At 44.2% G+C, this 16,348-nt stretch overlaps 1 protein-coding gene across 1 annotated transcript; it reads left to right on the plus strand.

Annotated features, from left to right (window-relative positions):
- The first annotated feature begins 2,271 nt into the window (after positions 1–2,271).
- On the plus strand, positions 2,272–16,348 carry LOC143274833 (uncharacterized). The gene is made up of 6 exons (XM_076578775.1): positions 2,272–2,336; positions 3,176–3,252; positions 5,099–5,351; positions 7,269–7,516; positions 11,435–11,671; positions 13,944–16,348. Exons 3-6 carry the CDS (start codon positions 5,316–5,318, stop codon positions 16,315–16,317), a joined length of 2,895 nt encoding a protein of 964 aa, XP_076434890.1. The 5' UTR covers positions 2,272–2,336; positions 3,176–3,252; positions 5,099–5,315; the 3' UTR covers positions 16,318–16,348.

The raw sequence follows: 16,348 nt of genomic DNA on the forward strand, positions 1-16,348 counted from the left end.
GTGTGTGTGTGTGTGTGTGTGTGTGTGTCAGTGTGTGTGTGTGTGTGTGTGTGTGTGTGTGTGTGTGTGTGTGTGTTGTTCAGCAAATAAAACTGAAAACAAATGCAATTGTAATAGTAATAATGACTCGATGATAATAACTTGAGTAAATACATACATAGTACACTGATGCATACATACATACATATTTGAAAAAAATAAACAAAGGAATAAAAGAAAAAAAATGACTATAAGATAAACTTAAATAAGAATTGGACAAAAAACAAACTATGATATCATGGCAAGAAAACACAGATGCAAATACCAGAACGGACACTTCATACACACAAACACATACCCCTAATATTGCACATACATAATACATGATAATCATCAGTCCATAATAATAATAATAATAATAATAATAATAGTAATAATAATGATAAATGATGCATGGTATTTCATTTTGAAATTTCCTGTTTAAGAAGAATGGCACACTTGTCATTTAAGCTGATTTGCATCACTATTTGTGGCCGGATATTAAGTATCGTCCATTTTATCAAACAAACAGTTTTCGTAGTTTTTAGTTTTTAAAGAGCTTCTGAAGTGAACACTTCTAGTCATCTGCTCAGTTTAAAAAAGGACGGCAGATATCAGTATTATTCCAGTATTAACTGACCACTACCACTACTGCCGTAGTATGAAAGGCTTGATTTAAAGAGAACAATTCTAGGAATTAAGAGGTATTGTAAGTTTATGAAAGTGATTGCTGTTTATTGGAAAGCAATCTAAACTACCAGGAGAAGCTGCTCCAGTAACTACTTTGTGCATAAAACAGAGCCTTGCTGCATTCTAGTCTTAGATACAGTGGGGTTTTTTCCGTTTTGTTTTGTTGTTGTTGTTGTTGTTGTTTTTAATAGAAATAATCATCACTGGTAAATGAGCTGGGTTTTTAAAAGAACTAGTTTTAGAGCACATTTATACAATCTGTTAAAATGCTCAGTTGAACAAACTGAATCCCTACTGTCGACTGAGGCATAATCTACAACTAATTGGATATATGTGCTTGAAAGAACTTTTTACGAGCATGGATGTCAAGAAATTCTTTAATTTTATATAGTTGAAATTAATACTTTTAAAGATAATCTTTTACACAGATAAGCAACATGATCAGACCAAGATAGATTATCATCAATGGTGAGATGCCTATAAAGTACCTTATGCGCTTTTACTTCATCAATTCTAATTCCAGACAGAGAAATCAGTTGGAAATAAATGTGCTGAATTGCTTTGATCAGTATGTTTTAGTTTTCTTTGGATCAAGACAATAATTATGAACAATTTCAATCCATCTGGCTAATGGGTTGAAGCTTTCTCGTAACGATCTTGATGTCAGTACGTTTATGGATATGATTGAAGCCGTAAACTTATTGTCGTCTGGAAATAAATCAGAAATCATTGTTGAATACGAGGCAGGCTGTTAACATGTAGTGAAATTGATACAGTATAATGGACCGAGGATAGACCCTCAGTTGTCGCAGTGCAGGTACCGTGACACCATATCCCATCAGTGGTCTTTCAATCTGTTTAGAATCATTAATACTAACTAGCTGTTTTCTGCTTGAGAGAGAGAGAGAGAGAGAGAGAGAGAGAGAGAGAGAGAGAGAGACAGACAGACAGACAGACAGACAGACAGACAGAGACAGCCGACAGACAGACAGACAGACAGAGACAGAGAGCGCACGCGCGCGCCGTGTGTATGTGAGAGAGACAGAGAGAGAGAGATAGATACAGAGACAGAGACAGAGACAGACAGACAGACAGAGGGAGAAACGGGGAGAGATGTGGGGTTGAGATCGAGAGCGGGGAGATTGAGGATAACACGCTGATCTAAAAATAGATCGTTTCGATCAGTGAGGATAACACAGACACTAACATCTCATACTAGTGTCCATTCAGTTTAATTGTGGAGACAAGACAGAATTTCAAGTATAATTAAGACTTCTTCGCCGTTTCGCCTGTTGGGCACTGCGGTCTGACTTTAGGATCATTCTTAAGCTACAGCTTCCCACGTGTCTGATCTTATGCCCAGGGTCTCTTTTACAACTCAGACCCCATCCCCCCTCGGCACCACTGATCAGATAATACTCTAATTTTTTATTAGTGCCTCCGCACACACATTGACACACACATACACACACACACACAGAGAAAACACAGCAGACGAATCGGAAGTTACGTGAACCGGAAGTGACCCGAAATATTCCGCGGTTTTCGTTCTTCTTGTGCTTGATCGGCGTTGCGAGCCATTTGCTGTGGGAAACATCGTACACGATTTGAGCATTTCTTTTTCTCCGGTGAGTTTGATTTTCATCCAGAATGGAAATTTGATAAACTCTTTCTTACTGATACTGTTGAATTGAAGCAAGATGACCATATTTATTTTTAACATTGGTGCGAGCTAGTTTCGATTTCTCAAACCGAGGATTTTGCTTTATTTTTCTCGTGTTGTCAGTTCAAAAGTATTGGCAGTAAAACCAAGTTTTTGCCACTGATTTCTTCCCCCAAACTATATTCCTGTTGTACTTGTGCTAACATTTGATTTTCAGTTTATGTTTGAACTTTTTGTTGTGTACCATCCATCTGTAAATATTCTTCGTGACCCAGAACAGATTGCTGTCACGTTTCGGGCTACATTTCACACAGAAACATACACAGACACAGTTGTGTCGTATTCTTTTCTAGATATGACGTATAGACTGAAGTGTTCCAGTACGAAAGAAACTATAGATCAATCACCGAGTCAGGGAGAGACGTTTCTAGCATGAAGGGGATACCCAGACAGGCTTGTGAGAGGAAAGCAGTGACTATCATTATCAAAAGAAGGGTTTTATCCATAAGCCGTTAAGGAGTCAGACTGCATCCGCTAGACTTGGCGGGCAATTCTGGAACTACGTATGCACATGAAAAGATTGTGATATAGGCATCTGTCCACCAGGGTCGATCATAGCAGAACATTCTGATCATGAAAAGATTACATTTCTCTTACTGTTGATAGCGTAATAGTTATATTAATAGACTTAACTTTAGTCATTACAGTTGTCATAATTTCAGAGCCTCACAGAATCTATACTTACAGTTTTGAAATTAAGGAGTAATAATGTGTTATAATTGCTTTGTAATGTTGTGTCTACAGATCTTCCATGGCAGCTTCAGGAGTACCACAGGCAGCAGACACCAGCACAGACACTGGCGACACCTGTGAACCTGATGGTAAGTAGTTCTTGAAATTGAATCTTGATTTGGATCAGACTGCTTAACTCACTCAGTACGGCCAGTCCTCTCTTCTCCACTACACAGACCCCTCGGATGTCCAGTGGGTGTCTGAATGACCCAACCTTTAGCTTCCGTCGTCAGAATTGTGGTATTCTTTGTCAACATTCACGTCTTCAGTATAAGAGCCTTCCGCTTGCAATATTTTGATGATGGTAATTGGGGTGAAACGCTGTTAATGTCATCTCTTTCGCCGTTCGTTTGGAGAGAGTTAACATAGCACGTACAGCCTCATTTACCACAAGGAGATAGCTAAGGCAGAGTGTGGGAGGGAAAGTCCAGAGCACTCACTCACTCACTCACTCATTCCCTCGACCGCTGGGGTCGTTTGGGGGACATGAGGAAGATGTCATAGCTCGCCACACCGTTCTGTTGGCAGCTGTCGTGAGGAGATCTGGCATCGTCATTTTGGTCCATTCCTTGACGTTGTCGGTCCAGCTCTTTCTCTGCCACCCCCATCTGCACAGTTGTCATTACAGTTGTCATAATTTATTATAATTGCATCCCTGACTCTGTGATTGATCTATAGTATCTTTCCTACTGGAACACTTCAGTCTATACGTCATATCAAGAAAGTCCAGAGCAACCAACATACAAATTGATGTGCCCACACAAGCCTGCCCAGTCTGTGCCTGGACATTCTATGCCTGAATCAGATTGATCAGCCACCTTCGGACACCTCGTGTCAAGTGTCAAGTCACCCATCCTGTAGAGATGCTGGCTTCAACATCAATTATAATGGACAAACAACTACAGTTCTTCAAACTGTATCTCAGATCGGTCAGTGTCTCCAGTATAATATTGGTCATTAGATGATAGATCTGCCTTTGCTTGCTTGAAGTCAACCATGGTTGCTTGTTGTAGTCTGCTTCGGGTGTGTGCAACATCTCTTTGATTACTGATTGGGCTGGCAGTTGGTCAATGCTTTGAGCCACAGATCACATCATATACTATATTAGGACTTGTTCATGTTTATTCAAGATTGAAATACACACTTCATCTGGGTTGGACAACAATTATGGTGCTATTTCACTTTCTTCTTCTTCTTCTTCTTCTTCTTCTGCATTCGTGGGCTGCAACTCCCACATTCACTCGTATGCACATGAGTGGGCTTTTATGTGTATGACCGTTTTTACCCCACCATATAGGCAGCCATACTCCGCTTTCGGGGGTGTGCATGCTGGGAATGTTCTTGTTTCCATAACCCACCGAACGCTGACATGGATTACAGGATCTTTAACGTGCGTATTTGATCTTCTGCTTGCATATACACACGAAGGGGGTTCAGGCACTAGCAGGTCTGCACATATGTTGACCTGGAAGATTGTAAAAATCTCCACCCTTTACCCACCAGGCGCTGTCACCGTGATTTGAACCCGGGACCCTCAGATTGAAAGTCCAACGCTTTAACTACTCGGCTATTGCGCCCGTCATTTCACTTTCTGGCTGAAGGAAAATTTGGGAAAGCCTGATGACAGGTTTACCTGTTAGTTACGCAATAGAGCCACAACTGCAGTTTGATAGGTTAACCTTTCATATAGTGGAGTGATGGCCTAGAGGTAACGCGTCCGCCTAGGAAGCGAGAGAGAATCTGAGCACGCTGGTTCGAATCACGGCTCAGCCGCCGATATTTTCTCCCCCTCCACTAGACCTTGAGTGGTGGTCTGGACGCTAGTCATTCGGATGAGATGATAAACCGAGGTCCCTTGTGCAGTGTGCACTTAGCGCACGTAAAAAAAAATAGGCAGTGAACACATTTGACAGAATTCCTTCCCGGATGTTACAGACAAACTTCCACTTCCAGCCCGGTGGCGTTCCGACCTTCAGGAGCAGGATCATGAATGGATATCAGATGCCCTCTTCAAGTGGAACAGCAAGGGGGAGGCAAAGCTTGTTGAAAAAAAGGTGGACCGAATGTGGCTTTATCCCCCTCCACCAGTTTTGCCCCACCTGCTGATCGAACCACCAAAACCTGCCCTATACTTCACGCACAGACTGTGCCTATGGATGCCCAAGAAAATGTGGAACTGTTCCTTCAGGTATTTGAACTTTTTGCATTTGCATGTTTTTGTCATTGTACAGCTGAAAAAATGGATATATATATATATGTTGTAACAAAACACACTAGATAAATGAAAGTAACTGGACTTACATAGGAAATGAGTGAATAAGGTGGGAGAAACCTGAACTGTTCATTTGATGCCATATATATAACAATGCAAGCATGATAATACAGGTCGGGCTTTTCCGTGGTTGCTTTTTTGTTCTTACTGTTCATACCTTGTACATCAGTAGCAGAGGAGCTAGATATATCCTGTAAACTGACTCAGTATTCTTGGTGGTATTTAACTATTTTTTTAGTGTGTAGGAGACAGAAATAGCTGTGCAAGAGGACAATATCCCAGAATGGACAGGTCTGAGACTGAGCAAAGTCCTGAGAGAGGTGAGGCGCCGGGGGGAAATGGAGAGAAACATCAGGGTGTGCCCCTAAGGTCATGCGACTATGGGATCATATAACGATAAGAAAAAGGCAGTGTGTGCAAGACGTGATGTAGTCAAGTTGTTATAATTTGCTGATGAGCTGGACGGTGTGACTGTGACTTCTGCAGTCTTTTAACTTTTTACTACAGCTGAGTTGTTGGCATTAACCGATGAATCATTTTCTCACAGTTCCAGTACCTGTTTCAGTTTCTCAAGGAGACATCACTGTATTTGGACAAATAATCCATGTGTGTGTGTGTGTGTGTATATATATATATATATATATATATATATATATATATATATATATAACACAGGGTGTCTGTATTCACCGTAGAAGTGTATTTACCTGGATGGAATAAACACATTGTGTCTGTATTCACTGTAGAAAGTGTATTTACCTGGATGGAATAAACACAGGGTGTCTGTATTCACCGTAGAAGTGTATTTACCTGGATGGAATAAACACAGAGGGTGTCTGTATTCACTGTAGAAGTGTATTTACCTGGATGGAATAAACACAGGGTGTCTGTATTCACCGTAGAAGTGTATTTACCTGGATGGAATAAACACAGGGTGTCTGTATTCACCGTAGAAGTGTATTTACCTGGATGGAATAAACACAGGGTGCCTGTATTCACTGTAGAAGTGTATTTACCTGGATGGAATGAACACAGGGTGTCTGTATTCACTGTAGAAGTGTATTTACCTGGATGGAATAAACACAGGGTGTCTGTATTCACTGTAGAAGTGTATTTACCTGGATGGAATAAACACAGGGTGTCTGTATTCACTGTAGAAGTGTATTTACCTGTGTGGAATAAACACAGGGTGTCAGTTGACTACAGCAGTACAGGAGTGTACTTACCTGGGTGGAGTATACAGAAAATGTGTGTTAACTACAGGAGCGTACTTTCCTTGGTTGTAAAAACTGAGGGTGTGTCTGTTCACTACAGAAGTGTATTTGAGCGGGTGGTATAAACTGAGAGTGTCTACGTTTACAACATTCAGATGAGATGATAAATCAAGGTCCAGTGTGCAGCGTGCACTTGGCGCATGTAAAAGAACCTATGGTAACAAAAGGGATGTCCCTGGCAAAATTCTGAAGAAAAATCTACTCTAACATATACTTGTGTGCATGCTTTTGAATGAAGCCGGACAGAATTACACAGGAAGCAAATGATGAGTGCCTAAAGGCAGCTCAGATTCAGCACAACCCATGTGGGTAGCCTTTTGTGCTAATGACTCTGAGTTTTGTCTCGGTCCAAAAATAGGTGCTAAATAGGTGTTAATGATAATGATAATAATGATGATAACGAGAACAACAACAGGATTGTGTTTGTGCGGGTAGTGTAAACAGATTGGGGGTGTTAACAACAGAAGAGTACTGTAAACTCAGCTGAGATTGTGTTTACAACTGGGATGTATATGTGCAGTTGGTATAAACGGAGGGTGTGTGGGTGTGTTTACAACAGGAGTGTATCTGCCTGCATGATGATGCTTCCGGCCACGGTCAGGTCCAGGCCCTTGTGGGACTGCTGCTACCACTGCGGAACAAGAGCATGCTGTCAGAAAGCGCTGCGCAGAGAATCGCCGAGGCGTATAACTGTCTGCATGACCATGACAAGTCCTCTCTCAGGGTGATGAGTGGAACACAAACACACTGCCAGTCAAAGGACCAGACTTTATTACTACCTCTGCCATTGTCGGATGCCACAAGATGGTAAGCATCAGCTTTTCTGGGGTTGTAAACTGATTAGCTGTCTTGCATTGCGCAGAGTCCATTGTTTTTCGGTTTTGTTTTGATGTGGATTGCGTTTTGTCCACAGCTTAAGGAAGGGAGAGGTGTGGCGTGATGTTAATGATATGGATACCCGTGGTTGGGAGACCAAGCTCTAAGCACTTTACAAACACGGAGTCATTTGCACAACAGGCTGCCTACCTGGGTAGAGCTGAATGACAGCTGCCACTGAGCGCTCATCATTCGTTTCCTGTGTCATTCAGTCAGGATTCAGTCACAGACACATACACTCATACAGACATGTAACATTTCACCCTGTATAAAAACAAGGGAGAAAAGTCGGACTGCTCCAACTACAGGGGGATAACTCTGCTCTCCATCGCAGGCAAGATCCTCGCCAGAGTCCTCCTAAATCGGCTGGTGCCTACTATCGCCGAAGAACATCTCCCAGAGAGTCAGTGTGGCTTCAGAGCCAACAGAGGCACCACTGACATGGTCTTCGTTCTCAGACAGCTACAAGAAAAATGTCGGGAACAGAACAAAGGACTGTATGCGACTTTCGTCGATCTCACGAAAGCTTTCGACACCGTGAGCAGAAAAGGTCTGTGGGAGATCATGAAACGTCTAGGATGCCCCCCAAAATTCCTCAGCATGGTCATCCAACTACATGAGGAACAGCGTGGACAGGTCAGACACAGCAACGACCTTTCGGAGCCCTTCCCAATTGGAAATGGAGTGAAACAAGGTTGTGTCCTCGCGCCGACCCTCTTCACGATCTTCTTCAGCATGATGCTCCAACAGGCCACTGAAGATCTTGGCGACGACGACGGTATCTTCATCAGATACCGCACTGATGGCAGCCTATTCAACCTGAGGCGGCTACAGGCCCACACCAAGACACTGGAGCAACTCATCAGAGAGCTTCTGTTTGCCGACGATGCTGCCCTCGTCGCCCATACAGAAGCGGCCCTGCAGCGTATAACGTCCTGCTTCGCAGAGGCTGCGCAGCTCTTCGGCCTAGAAGTCAGTCTGAAAAAGACGGAAGTTCTCCACCAGCCTGCCCCACAGGAAGAATTCCACGCTCCTCACATCAACATCGGTGAGACAGAGCTGAAGTCGGTCCACCAGTTCAGCTACCTAGGCTGCACCATCTCGTCTGACGCCAAGATCGACAAGGAGATCGACAACAGACTAGCAAAGGCAAACAGCGCATTCGGCAGGCTGTACAAGAGAGTGTGGAACAACAAACACCTGAAGAAAGACACAAAGATCAGCGTGTACAGAGCTGTTGTACTGCCCACCCTGTTGTATGGCTCCGAAACCTGGGTCACCTACCGGCACCACATACGACTGCTTGATCGCTTCCACCAGCGCTGCCTTCGCACCATCCTCAGCATCCACTGGAGTGACTACATCACAAATGTCGAGGTCCTGGAGCAGGCAAAGACTATCAGCATCGAGGCAGTGCTGCTAAAGACCCAGCTACGTTGGGCAGGGCACGTGTCCAGGATGGAGGACCACCGCCTGCCCAAGATCGCGCTGTATGGCGAACTGTCCACTGGCCACCGTGACAGAGGAGCACCCAAGAAGAGATACAAAGACTCCTTGAAGAAAGCTCTCGGTGCCTGTCACATTGACCATCGCCAGTGGTCCGCAGTAGCCGCTGATCGAGAGACCTGGCGACGCACCATCCACCAAGCTGTCTCCTCCTTCGAAAACAACCGCAGGGCCAGCCTTGAGGACAAACGCAGGAGGAGGAAGAATCACGACGCTGCAGCCGCGAACCCAGACCAGACTTTCCCTTGCAACCGCTGCGGCCGACTCTGCTTTTCCCGCATTGGCCTTGTCAGCCATGAGCGTGCCTGCATCAGACGTGGACAACGCCCTTCCTAGATCTTCGTCAGCGAAGCCAGGCCATGATGATTTTGTTTATTTATTCAGCAATGTAGGCAGCCATACTCCATTTTCAGGGCTGTGCATGATGGGTATGGTCCTGTTTCCATAATCCACCCATCGCTGACATGGATTACAGGATCTGTAATGTGCGTATTTGATCTTCTTCATGTGTAAAAACATGAAGGAGGTTCAGGTACTAGCAGGTCTGCACATGCTGACCTGGGAGATTGAAAAAATCTTCACCCTTTACCCACCGAGACTCAAACCCAGGACCCTCATTGAAAGTCCAACGCTTTAACCACCTGGCTATTGTGCCCATCAGTTGTAGGTGGTGAACTGAGACCAGCATCTAACCTTCTCCTTAAGGACGCAAGTTTGCTTGGATAATCCAGAAAATCGGTTTTGAAAGTCTTTGTCTGATCATAACCAGATTAGCACTGTAGTTTTGCATTTCAGTGTTTTCCATTTTTCAGATCCAGTTTTGTTAAACTGTTGTATTTAGAAAGCAGGATTAACAGTTTTAATGTGTGATGAAAAGAAAAAAGAAGATTCTCACTTATATGTACAATGGTTTGTTGTTGTTTTTGTAAACTGTACACAAGTTCCTTCCCATTCTCGTTTTGTTGTTTCTGATTTTCATTCAAAATTCTTGAAAGATGTGGCATGGATCACAGTAGTGGTAGCTGAAAGGTTCAAGCTGTGCTTGCTGGTCTGGTTTATCCCTGGGGAGCATTTTGGGGATGGTTCAGCCTGGATGCTACAAAATAATTGTCCATGACCACCCCCCCCCCTCCTCCACCCCCATCTAACCCTCCCCTTTTTTTTCACACCAAAGTCAGAAGAAATGTTCAGGAAAATGTTGTGACTTATGAGACAGAAAACTGGATGAGATGATGTGATATTTTTTGTACTTTTTTTTTTTTTTTTTAATGCTCACGCCAAAAACATTACAGTAGAGCATTACATACACAAGTACGCATGAAAAAAGAAAGAACAAATCAGTAAATGAAAACATATTATAATAAGAATAATGATAATAAAAAGAAACTTATCACTTAAATTCTGTTTCCCTTCTTTGCCTATTTTTTCTTTGTCCCTGTTGTGTAGTTTGAACATTTGAACAAAGTTATGGAGGGAAGAACAAAATATTTGTCCTATGGTTACATATAATATCCAAGCATGTTGACAACATAGCACAGGAAACGATAGAAAAACATACTGATAGACAGCATGGTTGATATACTGAATGAACTGCATCATTGATACATGAGTTTTGACATAAAGGATAAGGGTTTTTGACTCACATGTGTAAACAAAGTGAGTCTATGTTTTAACCCGGTGTTCGGTTGTCTGTGTGTGTGTGTGTGTGTGTGTGTGCCCGTGGTAAACTTTAACATTGACATTTTCTCTGCAAATACTTTGTCAGTTGACACCAAATTAGGCATAAAAATAGGAAAAATTCAGTTCTTTCCAGTCATCTTGTTTAAAACAATATTGCACCTCTGGGATGGGCCCAAAAAAATAAATAATGAAGCCTAATTATATGCAAACTGCATTTACTATTATATTTATATTTTTTTGTATTCTCTAAACTTGGCACTTTGATCTGATATTCTGACCCAACAGCAAGAGCAGTCATTATTATCATTTTTTGTTCAAACAGGAACTTCTTTTGCTAAGCATGGAAGTTTTATTTATTTTGCAAACGTTTTGGTGCGGATAGTAAAGAAGGGAAAATACTCTGTAATTAATGCTAGGGGACTTAATTGGCTTTAAACTGATATTTCTCTTCTTAAACATTACATTTTGAAATTATACTCAATACATAAAAAGCTTGTGTGTTTTACTCTCAGTCACACGTGAGTCTTGAAGGCCTTGCCTCTCTTGTTGTACTTATTTTGTACTTCTGGGATGTGTGTGTGGGGGGGGTGGGGGGGTTGGTTGGGGGCGGGGGGTAGGCTTTTCCACGCTTTACATTATGCATACTTTCGGGCGTCACCTCAGCTCCAACCAGACTCCAGCCAAACCAGTGGACAGCGGCCGTGTGGTGGAGAGACTGGTCAGGGAGCTGTGTCTCCTGCACCCATCGCCGGTGACAATGGAGGGCAAGCTGATGGAGCCCTGGACGCTGGTCCTCAGGGACTACGCCCACATCCGCTCCCTGGTGATGAGCTGCCCCCTGGGGACTGGGAACTCCCTCCTGCAGCTTCCGGACATCACGGAGACCGCCGTCAGTGAGTGGTGAGCGGCCAGTTTATGTCTCTCAAGGATGGCATCACTGTTGATTAATGAACGGTGCGTGCGTTTATGTAAGTTTGTGCCTGCCTATGTGTGCGTATGTGTTAGGGTAGCTGTTAGATACACATGTATTGTTAAAATGTATGTATGCAGTATGTGTGTGTGTGTGTGTGTGTGTGTGTGTGTGTGTAGTCATATTTTGGTGTGTGTATGTAACATAGATGTAATGTTTTATGTTAACAAAGCGTTTTTGTAAAGCACCTAGAGCAGATTTCTGGATAGTGTGCTATATAAGTATCCATTATTATTATTATTATGATGATGATGCTGGGAGAGTAAATCTTGTACACGGAGAGATTTACCACTCTCTATTGTTTCTTATTTAGGCATCACTAGCTGCACTGTGTTTGGACAAATCCTTTGTTGTTGTGTCACATCTGCTAGGCAGATGCCTGTCCAGCAGCATTACCCAACACATTTAGTCAGGCCTTGAGTGCATGCGTATGTATTTGGGTACCTATCAGAGTGGATTTCTTCTAGACTTTTGCAAGAGGACAACACTTTGGCAAAACCCAACACACTTAGTCAGGCCTTGCGTGCATGCATATGTATTTGTGTACGTATCAGAGTGGATTTCTTCTACAGAATTTTGCCAGAGGATAACACTTAGGCATAAGCCAACAGGCCAACACGCTTAGTCAGGCCTTGCGTGCATGCACATGTATTTGTGTACCTCTCAGAGTGTATTTCTTCTTCAGAATTTTGCCAGAGGATAACACTTACGGTGCACCCCATGGGTTCTTTTTTGGTGTGCCAAGTGTGTGCTGCTCACGAGGCCTCAGTTTATCATCTCATGACAAGACGCACAGTTTTATTTTCCATCCAGTGGTCAGGTGTGGTGGCTTACCTCTTGTGTAAAGTCATGGATGGGAGGACTTCTGTATTATACACGTTTCTGTTTTGGTATTTGGGTGATTTTTTTTTCTTACATCGTACCCCACCAGGTGGCCCCTTACTGCAGCTGCAGTTGGGGGGGGATGGATTAAGTGTTGTCATTCATTTGTTATAATCTTTACTCCATAAGTTCATGATAAGTGAACATCACATCCATTTCTTGCACAGATACCTATAACAAATAGCATTTACAAAACTCCACAATTAAGTATGCAAACAGTTTAGTGTTTCAAATATCAGTTGCTCCCACTCATTTAAAGAGCTTTTTGTTGTGTGTTTCTGCACATTCAAGATTTAGTCATTTTTATGGTTTTGCTTCTCTTTTTTGTCTCACTTGTGTAAACAAAGTGAGTCTATGTTTTAACCCAGTGTTCGGTTGTCTGTGTCTGTGTGTCCATGGTAAACTTTAACATTGACATTTTCTCTGCAAATACTTTGTCAGTTGACACCAAATTAGGCATAAAAATAGGAAAAATTCAGTTCTTTCCAGTCATCTTGTTTAAAACAATATTGCACCTCTGGGATGGGCACAAAAAAATAAAAAAGAAGCCTAATTATATGCAAACTGCAATTACTGTTATATTTATATTTTTTGTATTCTCTAAATTTGGCACTTTGACCTCTTATTCTGACACATCAACAAGAGGAGTCATTATTATCATTTTTTGTTCAAACAGGAACTTCTTTTGCTAAGCAAGGAATTTTTATTTATTTTGCAAACGTTTTGGTGCAGATAGTAAAAAAGGGAAATTACTCTGTAATTAATGCTAGGGGACTTAATTTATCACAAGTGAGTCTTGAAGGCCTTGCCTCTCTTGTTTTCCATCCAGTGGTCAGGTGTGGTGGCTTACCTCTAGTGTAAAGTCATGGATTGGAGGACTTCTGTGTTATACACGTTCCTGTTTTGGTATTTGGGTGATTTTTTTTTTCTTACATTGTACCCCACCAGGTGGCCCCTAACAGCAGCTGCAAACTTTTTTTTGGGGGGGTGGATGGATTAAGTGTTGTCATTCATTTGTTACAATCTTTACTCCATAAGTTCATGATAAGTGAACATCACATCCATTTCTTGCACAGATACCTATAACAAATAGCATTTACAAAACTCCACAATTATGTATGCAAACAGTTTAGTGTTTCAAATATCAGTCGCTCCCACTCATTTAAAGAGCTTTTTATTGTGCGTTTCTGCACATTCAAGATTTAGTCATGTTTATGGATTTGCTTCTCTTTTTTTTTTAATTAACACAGCTCTGTGTTGTACTTATGTTGGTGTTGAATGTTGTTCTCCTACACTGTTCAGAGTTCTGTTGTGTGACAGTTGCTCCCAGCAGGTGAAACAAGAGGAAAAGCCGGTTGTTGTGGAGCAAAGTCTGCCACACCCACCTCCCCCCTTGACTGCTGAAGAGCCTGTGGTCCCTGTCGCTTCTGTGGCCTCCACCAGAGATGTGGGTTATGATCACACGTATCACCTGCCAGTCAGCACAGCCAGGGTATCAAAACCCACCAGAGTACTGCAAGCTCCAGGAACTTCGGGTGTTGTCGAGGGTGACAGCCACATGCATCCCCTGTCACAGGAGACAGCCGTGTCAAAACTCAGTAAAGAACTGCAAGCTCTTATAGCTTCCACTCTTGTTAGAGGAGATAAGTACGATGCCCACACAAAGAGCACACCTGGATCAAGACTCATCAAAGCACTGCAGTCTCTTGGGGTTTCGCCTGGTGATGAGGGTTGTGGCAACACGCGTCACCTGCCAATAAGCACAGCTGGTTCAGAAGCCACCGATGTACTGCCAGCTCCAGGGGCTTCCACTCATGTTAGAGGAAATAAGTACAGTGGTCACACAAAGAGCACAGCTGGATCAAGACCCACCCAGGCACTGCAAAGTCCAGGGACTTCCCATGGAGATGACCGTTATGGCAGCATGCATCACCTTCCAGTGAACACAGCTGGGTCAGAAGCCATTGAGCTACTGCCAGCTTCAGTTGCTTCCACTCTTGTTGGAGCAGATGAGAGTGATGGCCACACAAAAACCACAGCTGCTGCAAGACCCACCAAAGCACTGCAGTCTCCAGTGGCTTCCACTCTTGTTGATGGCAGTGGAAATACGAATCCCCTGTCAAAGACTACAGCCAGGTCAGAAGCCACCAAGGTACTGCCAGCTCCGGTAGCTTCCACACTAGTTAGAGGAGGCAAGAGCAATGGTCACACAAAGAGCACAGCTGGACCAAGACCCACCCAGGCACTGCAAGCTCCAGGGACTTCCCATGGTGATGACCGTTATGGCAGCATGCATCACCTTCCAGTGAACACAGCTGGGTCAGAAGCTACCAAAACACCTCCAGCTCCAGGGGCTTCCACTCTTATTGGAGCAGACAAGAGTGATTGCCACGCAAAGACCACAGCTGAGTCAAGACCCACCAAAGCACTGCAAACTCCAGCAGCTTCCAGTCTTGTTGAAGGCGACAGCCCTATGACTCCCCTGTCAAATAACACAGCCAGTTCAGATGCCACCAAGGTACTGCCAGCTCCAATGGCCTCCACTCTTGTTGGAGGAGATATGAGCAATGGCCACACAAAGAGCACAGGTGGATCAAGACTCACCAAAGCACTACTGCAAGCACCAGGGGTTTCCACTAGTGATGAGGGTTATGGCAACATGCATCACCTGCCAATGAGCACAACCGGTTCAGAAGCCACCAAGGTTCCAGGGGCTTCCACTCATGTTAGAGGAGATAAGTACGATGGGCACGCAAAGTCCACCAAAGCACCGCAAGGTCCAGGGACTTCTGTTCTTGTTGAGGGCGACAGCAATACGTATCCCCCATTAAAGACCATGGCCAGGCCGGAAGCCACCGAGGTACTGCCAGCTCCAGGGCTTTCCACTCTCGTTGGAGGAGACAAGTATGATGGCCACACGAATACCACAGCCGCTTCAAGACCCACCTTCACAATGCCAACTCCTGTTGTCTCCGCTGTTGGTGAGGGTGATGGTCCCAGGTCCACACTGCCAGCTCCAGGGGCTTCCTCTGGTGATGAGGCTTATGGCAGCATGCATCACCTGCCAGAGAACACAGCTGGTTCAGAAGCCACCAAAGCACTGCAAGCACCAGGGGCTTCGACTACAATGTCAGCTCCAGTTGGCGAGCGTGACGGCCCCACACATCCCCCCCTCCAGCAGGAAGAGAAGACAGCAGGGCCCGAACCCACAATGCCGCTGGGCGCCACATCAGCTTCTGTCACTCTTATTCTGCCACCTTTTACTGAAAACAGTACCACCCCACCACAGGCTTTAGTGCTTCCTGCCGGCTGGAAGACTGTCCAGCTTGATGTCCCACCGTCAGTCCAGACCTCCATCACCACCACTGCCCCGGACACAGTCAGAAGGCTCCCCAAGTCAACACACTGGTACCGCCGGAAGAGGCAGGCCAGGGCAAAGGCTGGGGAGAATGTCCGTATCAACCGGTGGCATGCGGACGTCTACATGTGCGGCAAGTGCCGAAAGCCCCGTCGCACTGTGGTGAATGGGGAGCTGACCCACACGCAGATGTTTGGTGTCTGGTGGTGCCGGGGAGTGGATGTTCCTCTCAAGGAATGGAGGGAGCAGCGCAGAGCGGCCAGGGAGGCAAAGAAGCGGAAGCCTCCTCCTCCAGTCCCAAGGCCATCAGCACCAGGGCCAGACATTGCTTCCTGACGTTCTGCTGCTTCAACTGCCCGCAGAGATG

Source organism: Babylonia areolata, chromosome 29 (assembly GCF_041734735.1).
Source record: "Babylonia areolata isolate BAREFJ2019XMU chromosome 29, ASM4173473v1, whole genome shotgun sequence".
Classification (NCBI taxonomy): Eukaryota; Metazoa; Mollusca; class Gastropoda; order Neogastropoda; family Buccinidae; genus Babylonia; species Babylonia areolata.